This window comes from Tupaia chinensis, unplaced genomic scaffold (assembly GCF_000334495.1).
Source record: "Tupaia chinensis unplaced genomic scaffold, TupChi_1.0 Scaffold000671_1, whole genome shotgun sequence".
Taxonomy (NCBI): Eukaryota; Metazoa; Chordata; class Mammalia; order Scandentia; family Tupaiidae; genus Tupaia; species Tupaia belangeri.
The window spans coordinates 3,403,514-3,416,926 of NW_006160193.1; the positions used below are offsets into that span (position 1 = coordinate 3,403,514).

The 13,413-nt window shown below is 57.2% G+C and overlaps 2 protein-coding genes across 2 annotated transcripts in view; one reads left to right on the forward strand and one right to left on the reverse strand.

The window, feature by feature from the left end:
• The window catches only part of CCNK (cyclin K), a 25,718-nt gene extending 24,888 nt beyond the window's left edge, over positions 1–830 (forward strand). Inside the window, 1 exon segment of the mRNA XM_027776358.1 lies at positions 1–830. This exon segment is cut by the window's left edge and continues 66 nt beyond it. Within this exon segment, the coding sequence (XP_027632159.1) occupies positions 1–127 (127 nt within the window). The 3' untranslated portion in view covers positions 128–830.
• A 462-nt stretch (positions 831–1,292) lies between these two features.
• The window catches only part of CCDC85C (coiled-coil domain containing 85C), a gene marked incomplete at its 5' end in the record, with an annotated part of 99,442 nt that continues 87,321 nt past the window's right edge, over positions 1,293–13,413 (reverse strand). Inside the window, 4 exon segments of the mRNA XM_014592200.1 lie at positions 1,293–4,379; positions 5,169–5,267; positions 6,657–6,752; positions 11,920–12,027. Coding sequence (XP_014447686.1) covers positions 4,290–4,379; positions 5,169–5,267; positions 6,657–6,752; positions 11,920–12,027 — 393 coding nt within the window.

A 13,413-nucleotide genomic window follows, 5' to 3' on the forward strand; every position in this document is an offset into this window, starting at 1 on the left:
TCTGCCACCGGCTAGCTACCCACCTCCTGCTGTCCCCCCTGGAGGACAGCCACCTGTGCCCCCTCCCATCCCCCCACCCGGCATGCCTCCAGTTGGAGGGCTGGGCCGGGCGGCCTGGATGAGATAACCTGATGCCTTTTCCCTTTGTTTTTAAACAAGAGTTTTTTCTGTTGACTTGAGTAGAGCAGAGGTTGAGCAGCAGGGTACCTTGTATAATGCTAGACAGTTGCAGTTGGAAAGAGGGGATCGGCCCCCTGAGCTGAGGTGGGGTGGTGCTCACTGGAGGGGGACAGCTGGATTTCTGCGTGGCCTGGCAGTGTCACTGCAGACTGTACACGTGGTTTCAGCTACGCTGCAGGAGTTCTGCACTGGGTGACTTCAACTAGTGAAACGGTAACCAGCCATATTGGCTCAATAAACAGCCACAGTAAGGAGTGAATTTCCTTCTAGAAATCAGTGCCTATTTTTCCTGGAAACTCCATTGTAAACAGTCCAGTCCCATGAAAAGTCACACTGTCATCGTTTTCATTCAGTGATTTCCTCTCCCATGACACGCAGCAGGCCAGAGGAACCCAATTTGATTTACAGATACCTGCACACTTTGTATTGACATTACTTTGAAGGGGTGGGGTGGCCTTTGTTGGATGGCTTTGTTTTCCCTCCATGAAAGAGGAGAAATGTACTTGGAAAGTAATGTATGTTTACATCTCTTTGCAAATCCCTGTACATAGAGAGATATTTTTAAGTGTGAATGTAACAACATACTGTGAACTCCATCTTGGTTACATGAGACTCCTTCAGTTATCCAAATAAACTCAGTTCTGGAACTACCAGCGTGTTGGTTCTGGGCAGAAGGTGGGCTGTGGTTGTCAGCAGGCCCAAGTGCGACTCTTCCAGAGCACGTCCTTCTCGACTCCAGGGTCAGCTGCCTGCAGGACGAAGCCCACCTCCCCTCAAGCACCCCTCAGTGGGCTGGGGCAGCAACCCCAAGGGTCAGCCTGCCGCAGCCCCACCACCCACCTTGGTTTTCTTAGGAGGGACAAACTGAATTCCAGGCTAGGTTGGAACTTCCAAACACCCATGCAGAGAACAGAGTTCCCAAGTTAAGACAAGCACTTGGCTTACAGATCCTCCATTTTTGGCCTGTGATTAGAGGTGACCTCTGCCCTGTGGGACCAGGCCTTGCTGTCCAAGAAAGGGCTCAGTGCCAGGTGAATGCCCACCTGGTGCATGGGGGCTGCAGCCCTGTTGGCGACCCCGCCACCCGCCGAGACATCCACTGAGCACGCAGCCAGGAGGCTTGGAAAGAGGCCTTTATTTATCTAGCTCAAAGTATACACTATCACGTCTGTTCTTTACTAAAATAGTTCAGATCAACGTCTTTACCACACTATCAAAAAGTTCTCTTTCTCCCTCCCCCCAAAGTGGTTCAACAGAAGGTAGAAACGGCCCGGGATTCCCAGAGCCACGTGGGAGGGCTGGCTCCAGGTCTCGCTGGGCAGTCGCAGAGCACGCGGCAGCTCAGCCTGTCCCAGGCGGCACGCTCACTTCCCCACAGTATGAAAATAGACACCAGTGGCGCCCCGCAGTCATGTGTTCAGTTCATAAAAAAAAAAAAAATCAGTAGTATGTATCTTGCTTCCTCTCAAGTTTCAAGAAGAAAAAATGAAAGGTCACTTTATTCTCTTTAAACACTGATGTGTAGCTAGTAACTTCTGGGTAAAATGTGCCGCCCTTAAAATGTGCACAGCGGATTCTGGCTCAGGATGGGCCTGGCCACCTGGGCTGGGACTGGAGGGTGGTGGGTCTCCGTGGAACTGAAGCCAGTGTGCAGGCCGCACGATGGGCTTCCAGATCTAGAATCGGAGCATCTGAGATAGAACGAGGCCTCTGGAAAGATGTCCCCCTGCCCTGGTGGCTTTCAGAGCTACAGCCCCACTGGGGCTGCCCAGTATCACTCTGGTGGCAGAGCTGGGACTGCCCCTGAGCTGAGGCCTCCGGGATGCCCTCTTGGGAGGCCTTGTCTGATCCCAGCCATGGCTGCCTGCAACTGCCAGGTCACAGGAAAGGCAGCTGGCCAGCGTTTTAGTCAGCTCTGACATCCGAGACGTGACTGTCACAGGCACAGTTGTCCTAGAAAGCCACCCAAACGGCGTGCTGGCTCAGGGGAACCAGCTGGTGTGCTGCCTCTGTCCCAGGCAGGAGGATTCTTCTTAAAGAAGTGCTCCACCACCGACACCCAGATGCCACTGCAGCATTAGGCATGCGTCGCCACCCCCAGGGGAAAGTGGCTCCGAGCTGTCCCTGAGCCAGTCTGCACACCTGCAGACCCCAAGAGCCCACTTATTGCTATTTCAGTGGTGGCCACACCAGCCTGACCATGTGGCTCCCACCTGAATGAACCCACCACCCCTTGGGCTGCTCTGCAGTTCTTTGGACTCCCAGACCTGCGGGGGCCTCTGCTGCCTGCACCGGCAGGAGTTGCCCAACACCTTGACCAGCGCCGCCACTGTGGCAGACGGCAAGCTCCTGCTGCAAAGAGCCACTGGGAACGCTCCCTGCCAGAGCAGCACACCCATGCCTGCTCCCAGAGCCCGCTCAGCGCTGCCTGGGTACAACCAGGGCCATGAGCCTTTCCCCTGAGTACGTACGCAGGGGCAGCAGCCACCACCCTCGGTCCCCAGGGCCTGGTCCCTGTCCTGCCCTGGGGCCTGAACAAGACCTGCTGGGTATGCAGACAGCCTCAGCTCCAGAAGCACTGGCTGCAGGAAGCTGAGTGCCTGGGAGAGAAAGACAGCTCATGGAGTGGGGACTGGGGACAGTGCTAGTGAGTACTGAACATGGCCTGCCCTTACGGGTTCTGGGATCTCACCTGCAATGCCACAAAACCACTTAGCCCCCCTCTGGGCCTCCTTTTCCTCACACACATTTAAAAGCTCATCCAGCACTCTTTACAGTTCCTACGTGGTCATTTACATTGAGACTCGTTTGATCCCCAGAGTCCTGTAGGAAGGGCCTTTGCCGCCCACTGTACAGCTGAGGACAGAGGCTGAGGGGAGGTGACAGTCACCTGCAGTGAGACAGCAAGGCCGCAGAACTCAGCCTGCACTTGGGCTCTGCCCTTCTGCCCTCCCAGGGACCTCTCCACCAGGAAACCTCCAGGATCACAGGCTGTGAGCGAGGACACAAGGAGAGCCACTAACAGTGAGCAGGGCTGCACAAACCTGCAGGGACCTCGTTCTTCCACCAGGGCCCAGGCCCAGAGAGGCCGTGTGACTTGTTGCAGGTCACACAGCAAATTACAGACAGAACCAAATCCGGCTCCTTCCTAAGGAGGAAGAAATCTCACCTGTGACCCTGCACCTCTGTCCACAGTGACCCAGGATGTGCCCAGCCCTGCAGGGTGCCTGGCTGACCGGAGGTCCAGTGAGGCCCAGTGCTACATGGCTGGAAAGACATGGGTGACCTTTCCGATCCCTAGCCACAGTTGTAAACCACAGGAAGGGACATGCCTTATACTCGGCAAGGGGAACCTGAAAAGCCAGGGCACAGCCTAGTGCAGGGGGTACACTGCAGAGCGTGTGTGTGGGGGAGAACCCTAAAACAAACAGCAGCTGGAATCAGGGTGGCTGGGCACAGACCACAGGCTGGAAGGGGACCCTGAGCTCCCAGGGCTGAGGGTCAGAGGAAGGGCCTGACAGCCCAGAGCCTTGGCCAGTCATGACACAGTGCGCCTCCTTGTCCACCCTGCAGGCCCAGCCCAGGGGCCAGCCATGGCACGGCGCGCCTCCTTGTCCACCCTGCAGGCCCAGCCCAGCGAGCCAGGACCCGGGCCAGGTCCACTGCCACCGGCATCCAGATGTAGGAGTGGCGTGGGGACATGTGCCTGGGGCGGTAGCAGCCAGGTGTCGGGCTGGGTACAATGTCTCTCCATCAAGGATGAGACAGGATCCTGGGACAGTCCCTGGGGCTGGCATCCCAGAAGTGGCCTTTGGACTCAGCCATGGAGCCTGGGGCCCAGGACCCAGTGAGGGAATGAGGTGGCCCGGGCCTCTGTACCACACAGACAGTTGGCGGCGTCTCGTCTTCCCAGTTTGCTGGTGTCAGAGGTGGGAGATGGAGGTGTAGCCGTCAGCGTGGTGAACCCGAGAAAGCCGGGCCAGGGTGGCTTGTCCTATGTACAATCCCCACAGAGAACAAATACAGTGGCTCGGCTGGGGTCCTGCCCATGTCGGGGCCTGCTCCCAGGAGGCCCCAGGCAAGCCAGTCCAGTCCGCAGAAGAGCAGCCCTACAAAGGCCCCTTGAACTGGTTCCCGGACAGGTGCTGCCGGATGGACGGCTTTGAGCTGGCGGCGTCTCCCAGTTTTCTCCATACCACCTGTGGGAGAGGTGTGGTGTCAGTGGGGGCTCCCCTCGAGCCCACCCACTGGCCTGTCACACTACTGCCTCACCGCTCTGCAGATCACCTGCAGCCTCAGAGCCGTGCTGTCAGGAGGGGAAACAGGCCGCAGGAGGCGCAAGACACTCAGACCAAGTCTCCGTACAGCGCCTCCCAGGCTGCCACACTCCTGCTGCAGTACGGGCTCAGCCTGGCAACTGTCTGGGCACCATGGACTCAGACAGCACTGCGGGAGGAGGGTCACAACTCAAGACCTGTTGTGCCCAGAAGCAGACCACGCCAGCCCCTGCAAGGGCCCCAAGAGGCGCCAGATGGTCAGATGAGCAGGAAGGCGGCTCTTCATGGCAGACCCGTGAGCAGCCCAGCTTCCAGAGACAAAGGCCACCTCACGTTGGCAGGCTGCGGGTTGGAGGGTGCCACCTGTGCCCCCAGCTCAGCACCACCTGCCTGGCTATCAGCCACCAGGGAGTGCCAGCAAGCTAGGAGGCCCAAGTCAGCCATCCAGGGGCCCAGGGGATAAACACCTGTCATGAATAAGACCAGTCCTCAGCCGGTGGGGAGCTCAGGCTCCACTCAGAACCCCATGCAGGGCGCTTCCCCAATCTGCAGAAAGATCGAGGCCTTGGAGTGGGACAAGTGGTCACTCCAGGGCTCCTGCAGCCCCCAAAGCCTCCCCCCGGCCATCCAGGCCACCTGGCCCTAGTTGAGCAGGTGTGACCATGGTCACACCCAGGGCCAGCCTCTGTCCCACCCTGGGCAGGGCCTCACGTTGCACATCTCGCGGACGATGGCCTTTTCCTTCTCGCTCAGGTCCTCCTCGCAGCTGTCCTGGAGCTGCCGGTCCAGGTTCTCGTGCACCTCCAGGACCTGAAGGGGACAGTCCCAGAGTCAGGGGCAGAGGCCACTGGTGGTTAGCCTCCTGGACTCCTGACTACCGAGCCTCAGCGTCCCTGTTGCTGTCTGGAGCTGAGGGCCCTGAGACAGGCCTAGTCTCCTCACCCAGGGACACTGCGGACAACATGCACGCGAGGCAGCACCCCACCACGGCTAGAGCCAAACTGCGGACAGGTCACCTGGGGGAAGAGTGACAATGAGGGGATGACCCTCAGACAGTGGGCTCACTCCAGCCCAGGCCAGGAGCTGGCGAGCAGTGGGCTCTGGCACAGCCAGAGGGCAGGAGCCACAGGCACACGCATGGGCAGGAAGGAGGGGCATGGAGGGGACACCGCTCAGGGTGCACACACACCCAGGAGTTGCAGCACCTCCTGGGGGCCTGCCGTCTGCACCCAGAGGCTGGAGGCTACACCTGGGAGATCTGAGCTGTAGTTCGGCCCTCCCCGTCCCAACCTTCTAACCTTAGGGGACGTGGCTGCCCTCCCTCGCCCCAGGCCTCAGTTCCCCCAACTACAGTGGCTCAGGGGTGGCAGGTGAGTGATGCACCTGTGGCCGCCTCCTGGGTCTCTGAATCCCTCCCTAATGGTGCTCCAGGCAGCCCCCACAGGACATACACAGGACCAAAGGCACACGGCCCTGTCCCATAGTGTGCCAGCGCCCGGGGCTCCTGGGCAGTGGGCGGCAGCTCTCACCTTCATTGCATGCACGACAGCCTCGGGCTTCTGTCCTGCAGAGCTGTAGCCAGCGGACGGGGGCGAGGGCAGCTCAGGTCCAGGGCAGGCCGGGCCCTGTGGGGAGAAGTCACACGTCCACCCACCTGGCTGGCTTCCAGGTGGTGGCCACTGGTACACCCAGCAGCTCAGTCCTGACTCTGGGGCTGAGGCCCAGGCAAGAGGAAACAGGGTCTGGTGCATTGCAGGGAGAGGAGGCCGGTATGATGACGACCCCGAGGAACCCTGTCTCACCTGGTTGATGTCCTTTCCTCCCACCACACCAGCTTTCCTGCAGATAAAATGGTCCCTTGCAAGACAGAAGCAAGAATGGTCCCACACCTGCAGGCTCCCCTACTGCCGCCCATGTGAAATCCACTGTCGGGCTGGCCTGGTGGTCCGGTGGTTAAGAGAGCTGGATCCCACATGGCCAACTGCAGTTGGAGTCCCAGTCCTGGTGGCTTGAAAACACACCAGGTGTGCATGTGTGTGTGCCCCAAATCCCAACGTGGCCGCCTCCTGGGTCTCTGAATCCCTCCCTAATGGTGCTCCAGGCAGCCCCCACAGGACATACACAGGACCAAAGGCACACGGCCCTGTCCCATAGTGTGCCAGCGCCCGGGGCTCCTGGGCAGTGGGCGGCAGCTCTCACCTTCATTGCATGCACGACAGCCTCGGGCTTCTGTCCTGCAGAGCTGTAGCCAGCGGACGGGGGCGAGGGCAGCTCAGGTCCAGGGCAGGCCGGGCCCTGTGGGGAGAAGTCACACGTCCACCCACCTGGCTGGCTTCCAGGTGGTGGCCACTGGTACACCCAGCAGCTCAGTCCTGACTCTGGGGCTGAGGCCCAGGCAAGAGGAAACAGGGTCTGGTGCATTGCAGGGAGAGGAGGCCGGTATGATGACGACCCCGAGGAACCCTGTCTCACCTGGTTGATGTCCTTTCCTCCCACCACACCAGCTTTCCTGCAGATAAAATGGTCCCTTGCAAGACAGAAGCAAGAATGGTCCCACACCTGCAGGCTCCCCTACTGCCGCCCATGTGAAATCCACTGTCGGGCTGGCCTGGTGGTCCGGTGGTTAAGAGAGCTGGATCCCACATGGCCAACTGCAGTTGGAGCCCCAGTCCTGGTGGCTTGAAAACACACCAGGTGTGCATGTGTGTGTGCCCCAAATCCCAACAGGGTGGAGAGATGGAGAAGGGACTGCAGCGTGACCACACCCTTAGGGGGTGCTTTCTTCCCCTCTCCCTCTGTCACTTGTGAGCACGCATGCCCTCTGGCAAAATTTAAACCTTAAAAAAAAAAAAAAATCTGTGGTCTATTTTGCAGAAGAAGCGAGTGTAGCTCAGGGAAGGTGAGACTACCCACCACAAGGGGGTGCAGGTGCAGCCGACTCAGCCTGACTCCATGGCCTGTGCCCCGCCCCAGTGCCCAGCAGTGAGCTGGGAACCTCCTTCCAGTCCGCCCTGAGCCCTTACCCCGAGCCCTGTCCCAGCACCCTGGGGGACAAACTAGCTCCCACATCAGGGCAAGGGGGTGCTGAGGCCAGGTGAGGAGGCCCCAGCCTGTCAGAAGCCAAGCGAACGCCCAGGGCAGTAGGCCCTGCCTGCCTCCCATCAGGATGCAGGGTCCTGCCTTGGGCTGCAGAGAGGGCTCAAGCAGGAAGCCTCACGGGTGGAGATGGCACCTGGGGCCCAGCAGGAGCCTGGAGGTCATGAGACACTGGGAGTGGGCTCGAGGCAAGCCAGCAACCTTCGAGGCTGAACTGAAAGCAGCAGCACACCCAGTGAGCCAGGGGGCACAGGGGGAAGGCCGAGGAGCTGAGTACCCAGGACATCACAGGACCACACTGGCAACCTGGGGCCCACCTTGGAAACAGCTTCCTTCTGGTAAACGGGGACCCTGGTGACTCCTCTCACCAACCCCGCTGGACTGGCGGGACCATTACCCTGGAATCCCACCCAACCAAGGACTGCGCCAGAGTCCACAAGGTTCTGGGTCACCCTCAGTGCCTAGAACCTTCCACCAGCTTGGCCACCATGCCCTGGGCACTCCTCCCACCCACCCTGGCCTGGACGCACTCCAAGGGCCTCGCAGGCTGCCCTGCTCATGGCTGTTCCCCTGACTTCAACCCAGGTTGCCAGGTCTCTGGTGCCGGATCCAGGGACTAGGGTTCTCCTGGGGCGGTGACAGGAGGCCGCATTCCTCCCGAGGGCCAGCAGGGGGCACCAGCCACAAGCGAACTGCCGTGGGAGGCTCCAGTGTGAGGCGGGGCACCTCCTGGTGGAGAGCACATGGGCCCTCCAGGGGACAGCATGTCCCAGCTGTCCCTGGAGACTCTGGACTCGTGTCCCATCTGTACCAGGCCTCACTCTGCAAGACACCCCAGCTCAGGCCAATTCCAGGAGCAAAGGCAGGAGGGTAGCCACCCCCCTCGCCTGGACTGTGGCTGCAGCAAGGGGATGGCCTGGGATTCTGAAAATGACCCATAACTGGACAAAAGATGCGTCAGGAGTGACTGACACACTGAGGCTAGTGCCAGCGCTGTTACCTCCGGATGCTCCCCGCCAGAAGGCACCCCTGAAGCTGCACCAGAGCCTCTCATCCTCTCCTGCCCGCAGGCCACACACTTCACGATCCCAGTGAGGACACAGTCAAGCGCCCAGGCCAGGCCAGCCCAAGTGCTTTGACAGCGGTGTAGGAGCGCCCCTCTTACCCACCTGTTTCAGACAAGGACAGTGATGCTGAGGGAATGGCACCAAACAGCCCCTAAGCGATGGGGCTGGGCCTCGAACCCTGGTCTGTGGGACTTTAGGGCTGGGCCACAAGTGGAGAGGCACTGTACACCCCAAAGAACAGAAAATAAACATCCACAAAATACTCGTCCACACAAATCCATTCACGATAGCCACAAGGTGGCACTGCCTTGAACGGCCCTGTGTGCCCAGAAGTGGGGTAGACAGTGCAGCCTGGCCACGCGAGGGGCAGGACTCAGCCAGGACACACAGCAAAGACTGGCACAGGCTCCGTGTGGACAGAGCTTAAAACACGTGCTGTGATTCCATCCACACAAAGTACCCAGGAGGCAGACCCAGGGGGAGGGAGAGGCTGCGGGAGAGGAGGAATGGGAAGGGCATGCCAGGGGATGGGTGGGGAGGAGGAAGGGGGAGTGCCAGCCCAGAACACCACTGCCTTTCCTGTGATGGGAGGTTCTATTCAGTGGCTGTGCAGCTCTGCAAACAAACGTGAACATATTGAAAATCAGAGTCAGAGGCTTAAAAAGTCAACAGGCAAAAAAAAAAAATGGGGGTCAGGGGTGAGCGGGAGACCAGCTTCTCCCAGGAGCCTGCCAAACCACCTCCCACCCTCCACAGGGGTCCAGCTGGGGCTCCACCTCTGACAGCAGGGGTTGGGGCAGGGAGAGCCAGAAGGAAGGGGCATGCCACTCGAGTTTCCTGTTCGTTATTTTCCCCAAGAATTATTTATTTAATTTTGTTTATTATTATTTTTCTCATTTGCTACATTACACACACTCAGCAGAGGGTGGAGTGAGAGAGCAAGCCACCAGGTCCGGGACTTGAACCACAGTGGACCAAGTGGGAGTCCAACGCCTTAACTACCATGCCACCTGCTGGCCTCAGAGTCCCCTGTTCTACCTAAGCCCTCTCTTGCTTCAACCAGCTGCCCATGCTCTGCCCACGACCCCTGGGGGACCTAAAGGAAATAGGAAAAATGCCCAGATGTGGAAACACCTGTGCCCTGGGCGGTGTCAGAGCCCTCCCCCATCCTGCCCACACTCTCAATGTGGGCCAGCTTGCCCCACTCAGGCTCCACAGAGCACTGAGACCACCCCCCCAACCAAGTGTGGCCTCTGGGCCTCACCCAGCCAGGCCCCTCCACTACAGCCACCTCTGCAGCCTTTGCTGCTGACCCTTCATGAGACACCCCACCCCCAGGGCCTGCGTACCTGTCCCTCAGCTCCCCAGAGCAGAGCGCCAGCCTCATGCAGCAAGGACCCCTCCACAGCACATGCTGACCCCTGACCCCAGGCCCATATGGCACAGTGCGGCTAACCATAGGGCCTATATGAATCTCACTTCCTCCTCTCCAAAGCAAGAAGTTAGCCCCCTCATGCTGAAGGTGGTGTAGAGCAATAGTCCCCAACCTTCTGGGCATCAGCGACTGGCTTTGTGGAAGACAATTTTTCCACAGATTAGGGTGGGGTAGTTTTAGGATGAAAGCACATTATATTTCTTGTGCATTCTATTTCTATTATCATTACACTGTAATATATAATGAAATAATTATACAGCTCCCCATAATGTGTATTTGCAGCCACTCCCCAGTGCTAGTATCACCGCCCCAGCTCCACCTCAGATCACCAGGCACTATAGTCTCCTAAGGAACGTGCATCTAGATCCCTCACACGTGCAGTTCACAACAGGATTCGCACTCCTATGAGAGTCTAATGACACCACTGATCTGATGAAAGGTAAGTTCAGATGGTAACATAAGCAACGGGGAGAGGCTGTAAATACAGATGAAGTTTCACTCACTCGTCTGCTGCTCACCTCCCTCCAAACAGGCCACAGACTGGTACCTCTCTAAAGAGGCCTGCTATGGTGAGTCCATGTCAAGCAGACCTGGTACTTCACAGGAAGGGCTGTACTTTACAGTTTGTAGGCCACTTCAAGGACTTCAGTGCCCAGCACTCAATAAACATTAGCTGTTACTCTTCCCCTGTCAGATCACAACACGTGAAGGGAAAAGAAATACAAGGCAGAGGGAATGTGGGATCAAAGACCAGCCCCCGTGGGTCATCACTTGGCTTTCCAGAGGACTTCACGAAGCAATCGGAGCCTGGCTCAGCCACGGAACTCCTAGTAAATATTTAGGTTACCCACAGTTGGTGGGCTCTGCAGCCTGGGCAGCATCAACCACTACATTCCTGGAGAAATGGGAAGGGCAACAGCCGGCTGGCAGCAGGGGAGCCCCAGCCCTCTCTGCCAGAGGGCCCAAGGTCATCCTTGCTGGGTCAGTGCAGGGTTGGGAGCAGGAAGGGGTGTGGCCACTGCAATGTCTCACTGCCCAAGCAGTGCTTCCACACACACGCTCTGCAGGTGATGCCAGCCAGAGCCACCGCTGCTACTGAGCGCCTGCTCCATGTGTGCTCATGGGACCCATGATAAGGCAGGGATTCTGCCCGTCCCCATGGAACAGATGAGGAGCTGAACTGCCCAGAGGTCACTCTGTAAGGAAGGCAGTGGGCCTAGACCCCCATGATCACTCTTCTCCCATTTCCCTCTCTGTGGTCACTCAGGGTGGCATCTACACTGAGCTAGGAATTCACCCCCAAGAGCTGGCTCCAGCCACCCCTCCCTCACCATCCAGGCAGGTCTGAGCCCAGGGAGAGCTTAGAGGATGATCTTGGATGCTTCTGGGTGGTGATTTCAGCACGTAAACATGAACTTCAGCTCTTCCACCACCTCGGGTGTAAAGCATAGGGGAGTGATTCCCCCAAGCTCCAGGGCCAGCCAAGCATTTTACCCACTGTGTCCGAAAAGTGACCCAGGCTACTGAGCTGCCATGAAGGACAGTGGCTGGACCTGGGCAGGCCTGCTCACGTAGCCTGTGGATACTGCCCTGAGCTTTCAGCAGTATCACCCAACTTGGGCTTCACCTCTAACTGCCGTGCTGGGCCAGCACAAGTCCCCAAGCATCCAGGAGCCAGGGTGCCTTTGAGAGGATGTGAAAGGCAGAGGCAGGGGGATGAGGTCCCAGTCAGCCACAGCCCATCCCTGGGCCCAGCGCCCTCACTAGCTTGTTGGAGCTTCGCCCTTCTCTTCTGGGACATGGAATAGATCCTGAGGACTTAGGATCTGGAGCATCTGGGGTCCTTTGGGGGACAGTGACTTACATTCTGTAGGGAGTCCTGGTAGGAGGGTGGCAGGGATGCGAGCTGTGACTCCGAGTGGTACGGTGAGAAGCCCTTGCGCAGTGTCCGGTACTCTCCAGAGCCTGTCTGCTGAAGGGAAGGAGGGAGAAGAGGTGAAGTGGAGGGTGCAGGGTGGAGGGGCCAAGGGTTTCCCCTGTGTCAGAACTTCATGGTGGGGCTCCTGGCTAAGATACTCCAGTATGGGGTCCTTGGCATGGCCCCCTCCTCCCAACAGTCAAGTCTGCTCAAACAGCCCTCCTTCCCCTGCTTTATCTGTCCTCATAGTCCTTATCTATAGCCTGTCAGTCTTTCTCCCACTAAAGGGTCAGCACCTACAAGGGAGGGTCTAGGTTTCACTCCCCAATTATACTTTATAAACATTGTTGGATGGCTAAATAAGCAGGGGAATGAACAAGTGAGTGAGTGAATAAATGAACTGGTGAGTGGGTAATTGCATGAGTGGGTGAGCAAATAAGTAAGTGAATGAGTGCTGAATGGATAAGTAGATGAGTGCATGAATAAGGGAGTGGGTGAGCGAATGAGTAGGTGAGTGAGTGAGTAAATGAATGGTGAATGGGCAGGAGAATGAGTGGGTGAGCAAATGAGAGGGTGAGCGAATGAGGAGATGAGTGAGTGAGTGAATGGGTGAGCAAATGAGTGAGTGAGTAAATGAATAGGTGAATGGGCAGGAGAATGAGTGGGTGAGTGAATGAGTTGGTGAGCAAATGAGTGGATAAGTGAATGAGTGGTGAATAAATGAGTAGGTGAGTAAATAGGTAAGTGGGTATGTGAATGAGTGGGTATGTGAGAGTAGGTGAGTGAGTGGTGAATGAATGATTAGGTGAGTGAATGAGTGGGTGAGTGGGTGAATGAGTGGTGAGCGAATGAGTGGGTGAGTAAATGAGTAAGGGAATGAATGGGTGAATGAATGAGTGAGTGAGAGGTGAACGAATAACTAGGTGAGTGAATAAATGGGTAAGTGAGTAAATGAATGAGTAGTGAATGAATGAGTGGGGGAATGAATGAATGGATGAGTGGATGAGTGAATGAGTGGATAAGTGAATGAATAGATGAGTGAGTGAATGAATGAGTGGGTAACTGAACAAGAGGATGAATGAATGAGGTGAGTGGGTAAGTGGATGAGTGGGTAAGTGGATGAGTAGGTGAGTGAATGAGGGGGTGAATGAAAAAATAGGTAAGTGAATGAGTGGGTGAGTAAGTGAATGAATGAGTAGGTAAGAGGGTAAGTGAGAGTGGTGAATGAATGAGGGTGAGTGGATGGGTAAGTAAATGAGTCGGTGAGTGAGTAGGTGAGTAGGTAAGTGAATGAGTGCTGAATAAATGAGTAGGTAAGTGAATGAGTGGGTGGGTGAGTGAGTAAATGAGTGAATGAGTGGGTGGATAAGTGAGTAAATGAGTGAGTGAATGAGTGGGTGGGTGAGTAAGTAAATGAGTGAGTGAATGAGTAGGTGGGTG